The 16441-nt window shown below is 43.6% G+C and overlaps 1 protein-coding gene and 1 non-coding gene across 5 annotated transcripts in view; both read right to left on the bottom strand.

Moving 5' to 3' along the window:
* The window catches only part of HAUS6 (HAUS augmin like complex subunit 6), a 35571-nt gene that overhangs the window by 9526 nt on the left and 9604 nt on the right, over nucleotides 1–16441 (bottom strand). Inside the window, exons 10-16 of one of the 4 annotated variants that reach the window (XR_007906911.1) lie at nucleotides 15858–15987; nucleotides 15246–15339; nucleotides 13441–13531; nucleotides 9852–9915; nucleotides 8997–9182; nucleotides 8426–8561; nucleotides 5374–8128 (exon numbers count right to left, since the gene is read on the bottom strand). Coding sequence is in view for 3 of the 4 variants with exons in the window: in XM_051801441.1 (XP_051657401.1) it covers nucleotides 8043–8128; nucleotides 8426–8561; nucleotides 8997–9182; nucleotides 9852–9915; nucleotides 13441–13531; nucleotides 15246–15339; nucleotides 15858–15987 (787 nt within the window). In the remaining variant the exon portion in view is untranslated. The other 3 variants (XM_051801442.1, XM_051801441.1, XM_051801443.1) reach the window with 3 other exon arrangements.
* Nucleotides 11099–11229, bottom strand: LOC127477332 (small Cajal body-specific RNA 8). The gene has a single exon (XR_007906928.1). It is a non-coding gene; the product is annotated as a small Cajal body-specific RNA 8 (non-coding RNA).

Below are 16441 nucleotides of genomic sequence, written 5' to 3'. Positions count from 1 at the left end.
GAATTTACCTGGCAAGGATGGGCAAACCTGAACTGTGAAACACTGATTGCTCTGCAGCGCTGCACAAAATTATGGCATATTGTCCTCTGGAGACGAAAGCAAGGTACTTGCACTGTGTCTTTCAGCTAATAATAATTCAGTGCACCTAACTTCAGAAGCCCAAATTACATACTATTAGGAAATTAAATGGAAGAGTCTTTTGATTAGGAGGTTCATGAGAAACTTAGCTTCCCAATGCTTAACGGGCAAAAACTCCTGAATGGTATTTCATGACAGGTATCTTAAGACATTTAACACTGTACATTAGGAACACTGTATTCATCTTCAGCAAACACCCAGGTTTAAAGAAGTCACAGAAATACATACAGAGTTGTATTTGTGGCTGCTAGTAACACCCTGATGTTCTCAACTCCCCCTAGCTAATCAGATCATTGCTTTACAAGAGAATTTAATCCAGAATTTCAATCCAATTATGATGGCCTTCTGATATAAGCCTAACCAAAAATTACCTAAGTATCCAACACAAACTAGCGAACAGGTGAGCTACTACTTATAACACAAAGACCAGAGTGTTGCACTTAGCTGCAAGGAGTAAAGATTCTGCTTTCATACCTAAAACTTGGAATGTGAAGGTCAGTTGTCCACAGGAAACTCAAATTCTTAGCTGTCACTTTTTAATCCTGAATTGTCAATGTAGTAGCAACCCAAATTACAGTTTGATTTTTCTTAAGACAGGCCATGGTCAAGGTATCATCCACATCCTTACATGTAGCTATCCTACCAACTCATCTAGCCACCTGGGCAACATTTGTGAAGTCACCAGCACCAAGCTCTAGAGCCTAGGTCTGCACAAAACACAGCTGGGCCTGTTCCAGACAGCCAACAGCTAAGGTCATAATAGTATCACAGAATCATTAAGGTTGGAAAAGACCTTTAACAGCATCAAGTCCAACAAACAACCTCGCACCAATACTATGTCCACCATTAAACCATGTACTTGAGTGCCATATTCTTACACTTTTTGAACTCTTTCAGGGATAGTGACCTCACCACTTCCCTGGGAAGCGTGTCCCAATACTTTACAACCCTTACCATGAAGAATTTTTTCCTAATACCTAAACTTTCCCCGGTGCAACCTGAAGCCATTTCCTCTCATCCTGTCACTTGTTACCTGGGAGAAGAGACTGACCCCCACCTGCCAATTGTCAGATCTGCAGACCAGCAAATTCACTGTCTGACCATGATCAACATGTCAACAGGCTATTAAGCAGCACTTCCCTCTTATCTGTTAACATGTACACAGCCACATTATACACATAATAGCTTCCTCAACCACCTATATGTCTTTTCATAAAGCTTGTCAACTTCTGCCTTATAAGGAAGATGGCAAATACAGGTGGACATTCTTTGTAAAACCTAATGCAACTGCTTGGGAAGAAAGACATACTGGAAAAGAAAAACAACTTTATTTAACAATGCTTCCAAGCGCTAAACATATCAGGGTAGGAGTCAGTACTTTTACAATAAGAAGTTTACTTGCTCGAACCTCAGCTTTTACATTCTCACCTCATCACCTCATTACTCTATTATCAGTTACTCACATCACAATGTAATATATATATATATATATATATATATATGTGAGTTGTTAAAGTAACGCAGAAAGAATCACGTCTTGCAGAATATTCCACCTAAGGAGTCTTTCTGCTGTGCCTTTTGCAACCAGACTTGTCTATCTTGTATTGGCCTTTTTAGCCACCAGCACGCTTGTAACAAATGTGGGTAGAGCCCTTCCCAAATCTTCGTTCACGAAGCCCAGCCATGATGATGTTAAAATAAAATTGTATTAACATTACCACAAGTCATAAATTTTTGTAACATTAGTGTAAAGCATTTATTCAGCAATACACCTTAAGAAATAAACACTCCAGTGGAAGTTTAGAAGAAGAGAACAGGCAGAATTCGTGGCAATATAGACCAGAACTCTCAGGAAGAGAGATGAATGCAATAGAATGTAGAGCATCAAGTTAAATTTGAAGTTGTTGGTTTTGAGCGCTGGGGGGCTATGGGGTGTGCATTAGGAGCAAAATAGAAACACCACAGAATTCACTATTTCTCATCTGAGATTACATTTTTCCATTTTCTAGGATTTTGCCACTTAGTATCTGCTATTTTTAATATGCTTAAAAAAGAAAAAACAGTTCTATAAAAAGATGTGGGTATATACAATGTCACCATGGATGACATGAAACTAGCAGAACCAGAGCAGGCAACTGACACTCTAAAACAAGGAGGCTGGAATACAGTCTCCACAAAAAAGAAAGCAGTGCAACTTCCCCACCCAGGCAATGACTGGAGAGGATACTTGGTCAAGTGAACCATAATTGTGCTACTATAGTTATGCTTCTGCTTTACAAATTGTATCCTGATGACGGTTCCTTTGTGCCCAGCTTCTTATTCAACTCTTCTTATCTGAAAGACAAAGCATATTAGTTTGCACTCTGTAATATTTAATTACTAGACAGATATACTGCTCTGAAAGTGTTCTGGATATATTAAAAAGACATATTTGAAACAGTACTTTAATTTTGGTTGCTATCAATCAGTTGCTATCAATACAGCCAAATCCTAAGTTACAGCTAAACTGCAGCAAGCCTTTGCACAAAGTATAAATCGCCCTACTCCTTGAGACTAGCTTGTGTTAAATTTCTAGTACTCCATTAAATCACATCATCACATGATTGTTAGGGTTGGAAGGGACCTCCAGAGATCATCTAGTCCAACATCACTGCCAAGGCAGGATCACCTAGAGCAGGTGACACAGGAACTCATCCAGGTGGGTTTTGAATGTCTCCAAAGAGGGAGACTCCACAGCCTCCCTGAGCAGCCTGTTCCAGTGCTCTGCCACCCTCAGTGTAAACAAATTCTTCCTCATGTTACTGTGGAACTTGTTGTGTTTTAGTTTATGGCCACTGCTCCATGTCCTGTCACCGGGCACCACTGAAATGAGCCTGGCACCATCTTCTTAACATCCACCTTTGAGAAATTTGTACGTATTGATGAGATTCCCTCTCAGTCTTCTCTTCTCCAGACTAAACAGGCCCAGCTCCCACAGTGTCTCCTCATCAGAGAGATGTTCCAGCCCCCTGGTCATCATTGTGGCCCTCCACTGGACCCTCTACAGTACCTCCATGTCTCTCTGGTACTGAGAAGCCCAGAACTGGGCACAGCACTCCAGACGTGGCCTCACCAGGGCCGAGTAGAGGAGGAGGAGGATCACCTCCCTCAGCCTGCTGGCCACACTCTTCCCAATGCACCCCAGGATACCATTGGCCCTCCTGGCTGTAAGGGCTCACTGCTGGCTCACAGTCAACTTGTCATCCACCAAGACTCGCAGGTCCTTCTCTGCAGAGCTGCTCTGGGACTGGTCAGTCCCCAGCTGCAGTGGTACTTGGGGTTATTCCTCCCCAGGTGAAGGACTGTACACTTGGCCTCGTTGAACCTCATTAGGTTTCTCTCTGCCTGACTCTCCAGCCTATCAAGGTCTCACTGAATGGCAGCACAGCCTTCAGGTGTAAGTGTGAGAGACTGGACTGTTAATGGTTAATGACTTAAAATAACTGTGGAGGCGCCGAGGTGCTATGCTGAAGCCAGGCTTTGAGGCCAGTAAGAGGCAAACCCTGCAAGGTTGGATGGTGCCTTCTATCATGGTAATTATTATACCTTACCCAACTCTGCTCAGCTGTAGAATTTCCCCCTCACACCTCCCCTCAGCAAAGGTCTGATGGGGCATAACTGGCTTAACCACACTGATGTGAGAGGCAGCTGTCATGTCTTAGAAGGGGCCATAAACCATCAAAGACCCCCAAAGCACCCCCAGACTCATTTCTGAGGCCTCCACCAGAGGACTGAAACCACCCCCCACCCCAGAAGAGGTACCAGGCATTCCCACCTAGTCTGAATGTATATTAACCCATAGGACTTTGTGTTTCATGGGCTTTTTCCACCCTCCATGGATCAAGACCGTGACTTGGACCAACAGTGCAACAATCAAGTCTCATTGTAGATCCATAAGTGGTGATTATGAATCTTTCTACTCTTATCCTTTCTTTCTCTTCCTTCTTTCCTTTTCTCTAACACATTTTCTAAGTGCTTTCATGTTGCCCTATTACTATAGATAATAACCAGAACTGCTACATACCTGCTTTCCATTGCAACCAAATTGTTCTAAATAAACACTACATATATATCTACAAACTTGAGTTACTCTCACCTTCAGGGGCAGGTCAAAACTCCCCTCAGCTTTCTATCATCTGAAAACTTGCTGAGGGTCCATTCCATCCCTTCATGAAGGTCATTGATAAATAAGTTGAATAAGACTGGACCCAGCAACAACTTCCCCAGTATCTGGGGAACACCACTGGCTATAGGCCTCCAGCTAGATTCTGCTCTGCTGATCACAACCCTTTGAGCTTTGCCATTCAGCCAGTTATTCATCCACCTCCCTGCCCATTCATCTAATCTACATTTCTTTAGCTTACCTACAAGGATGTTATGGGAGACAATGTCAAAAGCCTTGCAGAAGGCGAGGTAGTGCTGAGGAATACATATGGTCCAGGTAGCTGGACTAGCAAACTGCAGAGATGCAGATTGAGAATCTGCATGAGAATCTGTGACAAGAGGTCATGAACTGCTGAACTTCAGGATAAAAAAGGCATAGGTGACAGCCAGCCAGGTGAACAGGCACTGAGAGACACAGCAGGAGCTGGAAATTGCTGACCTTTTGGATAATAAAAGACATGAAGACTGGTGACACAGCAAGGTGGATGGACACAGGGACAGAAGCCGAATCCTCATGTGCAGACTCACGTGCAGGGACACTGTGAAGGTATAAAAGTCCAAGGTGTTCCTTTATTGGGGGTCCTCCTTGGAGGTACCCAGCTTGAGCTGTTTCTGTTACTATGCTGGGAATAAATGACTTTAGGGAATGAGACATCTGAGATGCTGCTAAGGGAAACACAGGGCCAAACCTGTAAGGAAACCTGGTCTGACTGTGAGAGTGTGGTGTGTGGGGGTAGTCAAGTGCAGCACCGTGGGCTCACTGAGCCACCTGCTCTGAAGGGGCTTCAGTCCCAACAGTGAAAGTCTGGCACTGGGAGTGTGACTGCCAGAGAGTCGCATGAATGGTCAGACCGAGAAGTTTCCTTAACAGTAGACAACATCCACTGCTCTCCCATTATCAACCTGTCCTGCCATGCCATCACAGAAGGCTATCAGATTGGTCAACCAGGATTTCCCCTTCATGAATCCATCCTGACTACTCTCCGTGACTATCTTTTCTTCTACTTGCTTGGTGATGATCTGTTCCATCACCTTTCCGGGAACTGAGGTGAGGCTGACTGGCCAGTAGTTTCCCGGGTCTTCCTTTTTGCCCTTTTTGAATGGGAAGTAATGTTGGCTTTTCTCCAGTCATCAGGCACCTCTCCTGTTCTCCATGATTTTTCAAAGATAATGGAGAGTGGTTTAGCAACAACATCTGCCAGCTCCCTCAGCACCTGTGGGTGCATCCCATCAGGGCCTGTGGATTTATGGTGTTAAATCTGCCTCACCAATCTCTAACCCAGCCCTCTGCAACCAAGGGGAAGTCTTCCCTTCTCCAGCCTTCTCTTACCTCCAGCATCTGGGTTTACTGAGGGCTGGCCTCAGCAGTAAAGACTGAAGCGAAGAAGGCATTCAGTAATTCCACCTTCTCTTTGTCTTCCACCATGAGGTTACGCATCTGATTGAGCAGCAGCCTCACATTTTCCTTAATCTTCCTTTTGCTGCTGAGGTACTAGTAACCGTTGTTATCCCTTGCTAAACTCAATTCCATGGGGGCCCTGGCCTTTGTTATCACATTTCTGCACACCATCTGTTTTCATGGAAGTCTTTTGTATCACTATTACTATTTCATTTTTATTAATGCATTTCAAAAATTGACCTCACATATAACTAAACACTGCACTACTGGTTAAACAGACTTAACACTTCTGTTGGAAATAGGATAAGGAGACAGGTAGGCTGGAATGCAGCATAGTTCAGACTACTAACACCTTAATGAATTCACAAAAGTTTCAACAACCTACAACACATTTCTAAACAGCCATATTTGTTCAGAGTAAATACACAACTTACAACTAACTTTGTGAATTCTCAAAATCTAACTTCAGATTACTCCATTGCTAATGCACCCTACGGTTTTTTCTTCAATAGCTGCAGATTACCTCATAAAGTCAGATGAGCATTTCTCCTCATACTTGCAAGATGTTGAAAGAACTAAAGGTAGCATGTTTACTTTGCTTTTATGTCTCATCTTCCACAAGGAATAAGCACACAAATAACCTACTTCCCTCCACTTCCATAGCAGGGTTCAACTATTCGTGGTAGTGTAACTAGTGACAGAATGGACGAAATCTTGTTAACATGGACACTTACTATTCAATTTATGTAGTAGGTTGTAGCGAGTTGACCCTGCCACATACCCACTGAAGCCACTCTCTCACTCTCCCCTCTGCAACCAGACAGAGGAGAGAGAAAAAAAAACAGCTAAGGATTCATGAGTTGAGATAAAAGCTGGGAGAGGTCAGTTACTGATTACCTTCATGGGCAAAACAGACTCAAAGTGAGGATAGTACTTAAAATTAGTACTAACAGGATAAGAGCAAAAGAGTGAGAAATAAAACTCTCTTAAAAAACACCTTCCCCCCACCCCTCCTTCCTTCCCTGTTCTCCCTTCTCCCCCCCAGCAGTGCAGAAGGACAGGAATGGGGGTTCCCGCTAAGTTGCTGTTTCTGCCGCTGCTCAGGGAGAGGAGTCCTTCCCCTGCTCCCATGGTGTCCCTCCCATGGGAGACAGTCCTTGATGGACCTCTCCAACGTGAGTCCATCCCTCGGGCAGCAGTTCTTCCCAAACTGCTGTCCCACGGGTTACTGCTCCATGGGGTGCAATCCTTCACAAATGAGCTGTAGTGATGTGGGTCCCCCACAGGGGCCACAAGTCCTACCCGTGTAAAACCTGCTCCAGCGTGGGCTTCCCTCTCCACAGACTGCAGGTCTCTGGCAGGACCCTGCTCCATCCTGGGCCTCCCATGGGGTCACAGCCTCCTTCATGCATCCACCTGCCCCAGCATGGGCTTCTCCATGGGCTCCAGGTGGGTCTCTGCACCCCAATGGCTCTCCAGGGGCTGCAGGGGCACAGCTGCTCCACCATGGTCTGCACCACGGGCTGCAGGGGCCTTAGCTCTGGTGCCTGGAGCACCTCCTGCCCCTCCTTCTGCTCTGACCTTGATGTCCACCTTGTTATTCCCATGTTCTCACTCCGCTCTTCCCTGTCTGGAATTCCTTCTGCGCAACAATCTTCTGTTCTTCAGTATGTTATCACACAGGCGTTACTATCACTCCTGATTGGCTTGGCCTTGGCCAGCGGCAGGAAGCCCATCCTGGAGGCATCTGTCATTGGCTCCACCGGACAGGGGAAGGTTCTAGCAGCTTCTAACAGAAGCCACCCCTGTAGCCTTCCACTGCTACCAAACAAACCCAGCCACAGAAACCCATTAGCAGGCTTTCATGTGGCATTGATGCCATTTCCTCCAGTTGTTCAGAGGGTATCAGCAAACATGACAGGGAGTATTTTCTTCCATTAGATTTTGGCAATGGTGTCTTAATAAATTCTTCATCCAAGGAGAATACTACTACAGGCCTGCAAAATTCATGTTTCTTTCTTTTTTCTGGTGCAGGACTGATCTACCGCTTTCAGACTCACCTCCATTATCTTCTTCTCTTTCAGATGCAGTCTTTTTAGTGCTTTATGTGAGTTGGACAGGGACTGTAGGGGTAGGTCTATTTTTTCAATATCCCTATTATTTTCTGAATTACTTGTTACATTTGCACTGATATCAAAATCAGACTCTAAGCCTGGAGACAAGCTGAGATCCATGCTATCATATTCTGGAAGTGTCTCATCCAATACTCCCATGTAGCCAGTTTCACTTCATTTTGCAAAGCCTACTTCAGATCTTCTACAGAAGCAGTATAATCTTGTTCCTGTGCTTCAGTTCTCTCAGTCTCTTGTATCCAAGATGTATTTGAATCTGAAGATTCAAAACAATGACTTATTCTCACCTGCTCTTGAGGACTAGATTCCGGAGAACTTTACCTGGGACTTGTTTTCTGACTGTAAATAAGATTCTACAGAGGAAAACAAAATCTCTTGAATTGAATTCACAGTATTCATATCTTATTAGGCCTACTACATTGTGTTACAGAGTGAACCATTCAGGTAACTTGCAGCTTTACGGAAATAATTCACTTTTTCTTCCTGTGCAATATGTCAACGAACTAATCACGTTTCTAATCAAGGAGCCTTATAAAAACAGTTTCAAACTTACACAGATTTTCTGGAGTTCGTGGAATTTCTCTCCTTGTTATAAATGGGTTAAAACACAGTGAGCTAACGAGGTCATCTAATGACATTCCTTTTTCTTCATCACTGTCAGGTGACTCAGACATCACAGTCTTTGCAATCTGTAGGATGTTAGAGAAGGGTAAATTCTGAGAAAGCAAAACTGAAACCTCTTTATTTCTATCAGGTATGGTTCAAAATAAATCCCACTCTCCAAATCATCTGGAGAATTCGAAATATCTCAACTTTTCTATAATTTATTATTTAGGTTCACAATTACCATAGTGTCCCACTAAATGAAAAGAGGGGACTGAAATCAGAATTCAACTTTTAAGTTCTCTCATCATCTATGAATCTGTCTTTCAAATAAGAAAGTGGGCTCAGAATATATTTAAGACATTAGTCAAGAACGGCATAAGCATGAAGGCTAGAGCTATATTTACATAAGTAAAACATTGTAGCAGATGAAATGTAACTAGTGAAAATTTTTAGTGAAAAATGCAATTTATTTTCCATTTATGACCATTTATTTAAAAACAAAAAAATTACTTCCTAACCTCTTCTGCCAGTTCATCTCTGGCTTTCTCAAGAAGGTCTTCTTTTTCCACAGGAGTCTTTAGCAGGGTAACATCTTGACCTGAATTCTCTTGCATTTCTGAAATGAGGAACTCTTCCTTTCCATTTTTTAGGATTTGCGGAGGCACAGGTTTTTTATTTCCCCCACAAGTTTCCATATGCAAATTCTAGAGGAAGATTCAGGAATTATTAGCAGTTGTAAACTCAAGTACTAGAATATTAGCATGAACAAATTGCTGTATGAATTCCAAAAAGCAATGGCCCAAATGTTTAGTCAATAAAAATATTTCAGTCTTGAATTCTAACTAGAGACAAAATATTTTTACAACTGTATTTGAAGTAGGACATAAGTAGTGACCAGCACAGGTTGTTATATACAACACAGATGATTTGCAACTCATTTGCAACTACGTCCAACACAGTACAGTGAACAATTGTGCAATGGACAGCTGTACATGCAAGTTGATTTTACAGCACTTTTTAACCCTCAAGTTTACACACATTTAAAGAAACGAAGTCTGACCACAGCTCACACCAAAAAGACTGTTTCAGCAAGCAGGGAATCAGTCACACACTGTATGTTACCCTGGAAGTCAGGCACAGTGCACCTCTTTCCTCCTGCTCTATTTACGGTTTTACAGGACTGACTCAGATGGGTAAGAATACTGCTAAAAAACAAAACAAAACCAAAGAACACACAAAACCAAGCCAACCAAACACACAACCGCAGTAAAAACAACTCAAAATCCCACAACCCTCTCCCACAAAGTCTAGGCTTTGATCAATATAAAAAGTACATGTCTTAAGTTTAACTTATTTGACAGGTAGAAAATTACATTTTTGATCAACAGGTCTCTGTTTTCAGGTGCTTCCAACAGCTTCAACAGCACTGAAGAGATCCTTGAGGGGGAGAGAAAGAGAGTGTAAAAAAAGAAAAAAACCCACACCAGCAATTTTAGAGACAAATTAAACTTGTGGAATGCTGTAGTGGGTTCCTGTTGCTGGGTTTTGGTAGCAGTGGAAGGCTACAGGGGTGGCTTCTGTTAGAAGCTGCTAGAACCTTCCCCTGTCCGGTGGAGCCAATGACAGATGCCTCCAGGATGGGCTTCCTGCCGCTGGCCAAGGCCAAGCCAATCAGGAGTGATAGTAACGCCTGTGTGATAACATACTGAAGAACAGAAGATTGTTGCGCAGAAGGAATTCCAGACAGGGAAGAGCGGAGTGAGAACATGGGAATAACAAGGTGGACATCAAGGTCAGAGCAGAAGGAGGGGCAGGAGGTGCTCCAGGCGCCAGAGCTAAGGCCCCTGCAGCCCGTGGTGCAGACCATGGTGGAGCAGCTGTGCCCCTGCAGCCCCTGGAGAGCCATTGGGGTGCAGAGACCCACCTGGAGCCCATGGAGAAGCCCATGCTGGGGCAGGTGGATGCATGAAGGAGGCTGTGACCCCATGGGAGGCCCAGGATGGAGCAGGGTCCTGCCAGAGACCTGCAGTCTGTGGAGAGGGAAGCCCACGCTGGAGCAGGTTTTACACGGGTAGGACTTGTGGCCCCTGTGGGGGACCCACATCACTACAGCTCATTTGTGAAGGATTGCACCCCATGGAGCAGTAACTCGTGGGACAGCAGTTTGGGAAGAACTGCTGCCCGAGGGATGGACTCACGTTGGAGAGGTCCATCAAGGACTGTCTCCCATGGGAGGGACACCATGGGAGCAGGGGAAGGACTCCTCTCCCTGAGCAGCGGCAGAAACAGCAACTTAGCGGGAACCCCCATTCCTGTCCTTCTGCACTGCTGGGGGAGAGAAGGGAGAACAGGGAAGGAAGGAGGGGTGGGGGGAAGGTGTTTTTTAAGAGAGTTTTATTTCTCACTCTTTTGCTCTTATCCTGTTAGTACTAATTTTAAGTACTATCCTCACTTTGAGTCTGTTTTGCCCATGAAGGTAATCAGTAACTGACCTCTCCCAGCTTTTATCTCAACTCATGAATCCTTAGCTGTTTTTTTTTCTCTCTCCTCTGTCTGGTTGCAGAGGGGAGAGTGAGAGAGCGGCTTCAACGGGTGCCTGGCATCTTAAAAGGCTGTTACATATTGTATGCTCCGTATCTGTCCGTTACGATTTCCCTCAATTCGTCCCGGTCATCAGAAAGCAATTTTACTATAGGGAGAACAATGTGACAATTAGGGCAGATTTAGCCCTATTTGTGTATCAGCCTCCCAAAATTAATAAATTAATAAACTTTGCCCTTGATTACTACACAGAAAAAGAGGGATTTTGCGATACTTTTGTAAACAAGTTTTCGGCATTCTGCAATCAAAGATAACTAAAAAGTCTTCTGCACACTTGACATCATTCTTTCTCCTAGATATTGTATTCTTTGTCTGAATCACTTCCAGCATGCACAGGTCTGTTCCTATACAAACTTGTTGATATTTAACAATCCCCTGGCTACCAAAGACTTCAGCCTTAACACTTCTAGGGAGTTTAGTGCTAATTTCATAGCTCTCAAAAATGCAGTCCTCACTTGTTAGGAAAAGCGCACCTTAAAATCTTAACATTTGCTGTTACCTGTCTGTAGAATCAGAAGACGACAAAAATCTATGCCGTATAAAGCCACTGAAAGAAATCCAGAATTTAGTTGTTAACTATTTTGACAATCTCTGAGACTTATATGCAACTACTTCTGCTGACGTCTAAGAATCATATGCCCAATAAAGGACAACCTTCCTTTGCTAACTCCTGTCGTGGGTTGACCTTGGCCAGATTCTAGGCACCCACTGAAGTCGCTCTGAGCTGGGAGAGGCCACACAGGCAAAATAGACTCAAGGTGGGGTTAATACTAAAATTTATTACTAACAGGATAAGACCTAAAGAGCGAGATATAAAACACACTTTCCACCCACCCCTCCTTCCTTCCATGTTCTCCCTCCTCCCCCCGCCGCAGTGCAGGGGGACAAGTCCATCCCTCAGGCAACAGTTCTTCCAAATCTGCTGTCTCATAGGTCACTCCTCCATGGGCTGCAGGGGAACAGCCTGCTTCACCATGGTCCTCACCACAGGTTACATGGGGGGCCACAGCACTGAGTAGTTCCCCTACTCCGTGGGGTTCCTCCCACGGGTAACAGTCTCTGATGGACCTCTCCAAGGTGCATCCACTCCTCAGGTAGTAGTTCTTCCATATCTACCATCCCGAGAGTCACTTCTCCATGGGGTGCAGGGGGGCCTCTGCACCCCAATGGTCCTTCATAGGATGCAGTCCTTCATAGGCTGAGCTGTACCGATGTGGATTCCCCACAGGACAATGAGTCCTACCTGGGAATAACCTGCTTCAGCATGGATTTTCCTCTTCACGGGCCACAAGTCTCTTGAAGGACTCCGCTCCATCCTGGGCCTTCCATGGGGGGTAACGGCCTTCTTCCATGCATCCGTCTGCTCCAGCATGGGCTCGGCTGCACCACAGTGCGCTGCCCTGGCCCCATCCACAGGGGCTGCTGCTCAGCTCGGCCGGCACTGCCGAGAGTAGCACGGGCGGCTCAGCTGGGGCACCACTGCTTGCTCTGGGCTAGGTGCTGAGAGGCCTGGCTGCCTCTGCCCACCCCCCACCCCCACAGCGGGGGAGGCGGCAGGGCCACCTAGGAGCTTCAGTCAGCTCTCTCCTGGCTGGAATTCTTCTGTGCAACAAACTTGTTCTTAAATATGTTATCACAGAGGCGTAATTATTGGCTCTCCCTTGGCCAGCAGCAGGAAGTCCCTCCTGTAGCCAGCTATCATTGGCTTCACTGGGGGGAAAACTTCTAGCAGCTTCTAACTGAAGCCACCCTATGTAGGCCCCCCCCACTACCAAAAACCCAGCCACCTCCACCCACGACACTCCCTTTCTCTCCTAGTAGGAAACTTTCAAGTATCTGTAGGATTCATATTATGAAATACAGAATTATTCAAAAGGTCATGAAACATTCCTGGACTAAGCAAATGACAAACGGGCAAAAAATTTTAGAATATCATTGTTCTGTGTTCTATCCTTCACTGGTAATATAGTAAGAGTAGTTAAAGAACAACTTAATTGTAACTCTCAAGAAGAGTCATGAAAAAAGTCTTGTTGAGGAGGTTTAGCCTAAGAAACAAAATTTTCTGTTCTCTCCACCCACCTCTTAAAGCTTGGAACAATATATTTAAAAAGTGAGATAAAAACCTTGCAACTTGGCTGCTACGCATCCTATTCAGCAGCAACTAGTTGATCAATCAGTCACCAGCCAGAGAAAGCAGCAGTTACTTTAGGCCTATCTTGCTAACTTAGGTGGTGGTGACATGTAAGAAATGGGTTACTGAAATATTCCACTAAGGTTCAAGATATACAAAATATTCAAGTCCAGCAAATAAATTTCTTTTTTTTTCCCATTGCTTTTTTATCATTTTCTCATTAAGCATACCATTTTGGTGGTGATGATGACTTATCCATCATAGTTTCCAAAGCTCCCTCATCTTTCTCACAACGTTCTTTATTAAGAGAGTCAAAAATACCTAGAAAAGCAAGTAGAAAGTTTTATTATTGCTTCCATTTCCTTTGCGCAGGCTTTCTAGGTGACATGACTGACTCAGAGCACTTCTGTAGACTACTCACAGAATGGACTTTATGAAACTCTTCAAGAAAAATAAATTAATATGTAAGCAGGACAATGTTATCAATCCTTTTGCTCAGGTACCACCTGTAGCCACAGATGCCACTAGTAGCCAGCTCTTTGTGTTGTTCCTGAACACATGTTCAAGAAGAATGGTACTATCTGCTGCCCTACATTATCAATCACACATTCCACCTTCTTCCAAACTACAATCCCAGCCACATCATTATTAGCCTCACCTCTCCACAAATGCATCAGTTGTGTGGCACATCAACTACACAGAGCACAATTCCACTCATGTTTACCCCAACTGCATTAATTAATAAATATCTCTCATCCCTTTTGCTGACTCAGTTTAAGCAAGGCAAAGCACACTATAAGTAAATATTTTGCACATTATCAGAGGTACACATACCTCAGCTAAGGACCCTCTACAATAATAAATACTAATTTGGGCACATCTTTAATGAAAAGTTGAAGCTTAATCTCACTAGTTCTCTACTAACCCTAAATTTCAGCTTCTGCAAAGACAAATGGCATTTCCTGTTGCATTCACCTCAACAACACATCCAAAAATCCAAGCTCACTTCAGGTTGTTAGGTGAGGTTAATTTTTAGAGCTTACTATATCAACAGGCAGAAAGTTAAGTTTTCTTAATGGCTGGATTCTCCATTTGAGCATCTTAACCACAGAGTAGAGAGAATATCACAGACACAGTCTGTTTCAAGCTTTTGGATATTACCAGCTCACGGCATCATTGCACAATCTTTAAAATTTTTAAGGCAAACTACCTTCCTTCCGTTTGCAGATCTGAGGCCTTTGCTTTGCAGCTTCTAGCCTTACCCACGTATCCTCAGACTGCTGGAGAAGCACTTTCATCTTTGTAATCAAAAGGATCTTCTTGCTATTGTTTTGCATCTTGAAATTCCAATATGCCTCTGCTATGCCATTTTTCCTAAGAGGGACTGCAAGTGACACGACTCAAGCAGTCTTCCCCCTTGCTTTGTAACTTCTAACTCCACTAGGGACATCACCACTTTGTCAATAAGCATTACCCAGTAAAATATAATCAGCCTATCAGCTGATTAGCATGTACAACAACCATGACCAAAGTGAGCTTTGATCAACACTGGTAACCTAATGACTGGAAGCATCAAATAAGGTCCTAATCAAATGGCACAGTTACTATGGAATTATTTCAGAATGTACTAGGGAAAGATACTTACCTGCAAGGACACCTTCAGTTTCTTTTCCTATGTGACCAGTGGGGAAGTTTTATCTTCTTTCTTTCTTTCTTACTACTTCAACCCAATATCTTTACTGAATGTATTTTCTACAACCCATGAACCTTTGTACACATAAATCTGTCTCAACATCATTAGTACAAGAACAACAAAATATCAAACAGCTCAGCACTGGGTTTTTGCCAAACTTCAGAGGATCTCCCAGACAAGACAAGGCTGAAAAATTGTGACAAAGAGTCATTCAGAACCAGATTACCACAGACTACTATAGAATATCTGCAAACACAGGCAGGGAGCCTTTTTGACTCCAAGTAACTTTTAACAATTGTGGCAGTGGGGGAGAAGAAAAAGAAGCTTCTCCTGGTCACTCACCTGAAATTGATGCTAGATATTGATGAAGGTCACGGTCTTTATCTTCTTCTGGAAGACTAGGAGACTGGGGTGGTGAAGCTGTTGAACTAGGTTCCTTTCAAAATGAAGGAAAAGCTTACACAAGGAGGCTGAAAAAATCTGCTCATCAACAGCAATTAACAGATAGTTATTTACAACAGCTTTTCTGCAAATCAGCTCTCAGACTTAACATGAAGCTTCTCTCTCTGCTGGGTAGCCAGGCAAGGGTATAACCTTTGAGTGTCAGAATGGAAATTTTTGTTCATTCATCAAGCACACCACTCAAGAAGGGAAAAACAGAATTCGGACTGAGAGCACACAAATGCTTATCTCCCACACAGACAAAACCAAAACCAATCACTTCCCTCTTACACTGATCTACTATCTTGACAAGATGGTTCCATTCTCCCATCTCAAGTGAAGACACAGCTGTCATAAAGTCAAATGTATGCTCTTTTAGAAAGACTTCATAAAGCATAATCAGCTATTCTGCACTATGTAATGCCCCCAGCCTCACATATAAAGCTTAAGTGTAGATCTACATCCTCCCTCACCTTCTCTTCCCCAGAATCAGATAAACTGAACACTACTTACTAGATCCTCTTTAAAGATTGAATTAAAAGGATGATGGCCAAGAAATGTTTTCCACTTCATTTCCCAGTCTTCCTCTTTTCTAGAAATAGATTCACACACTGACACACAATGTTGATGCTCTCTTTCTGGCCTGTAACATATAAGCATGGAAAATGGTAACACATCTGTTTGTGGAGATAACAATTCTGCATAAAGATGTATTATGTGTTCTCCTTATTCTGCAAAACCTGCCATATATATGAACTTATTCATGCATTTGTGCCTGTACTAAGAACTAACTGAAATTCACAACTGTCCTAGTTAGAGCAGCCAGGAGCAGTTCATCATTGTTTAGGTGTAACCCAAACTATGTATTCTATACCCTCTATGTCATTTCCCAGGAACTGTTAACAATAGAACATTTGCAGCAGCTGCCCAGAGCACACCTGACCCCTCAGGCTACAAGCTGGGTGTTAAGAAGTCTGTGAGATAGGAGGATGTTCCTATCCTCACACAAATGACTCCCCTCCAGGGAGTCATTAGCACCTCCACACCCAGCATGAAGGGTCATGTCTGCTAGTGGGTCATCAAGGATTCCAAAAATA

Source organism: Manacus candei, unplaced genomic scaffold (assembly GCF_025592945.1).
Source record: "Manacus candei isolate 608988 ecotype Guabito, Panama unplaced genomic scaffold, ASM2559294v1 h1tg000051l, whole genome shotgun sequence".
NCBI classification, from domain to species: Eukaryota; Metazoa; Chordata; class Aves; order Passeriformes; family Pipridae; genus Manacus; species Manacus candei.
This window is presented reverse-complemented; position numbering and strand designations above follow the sequence as displayed.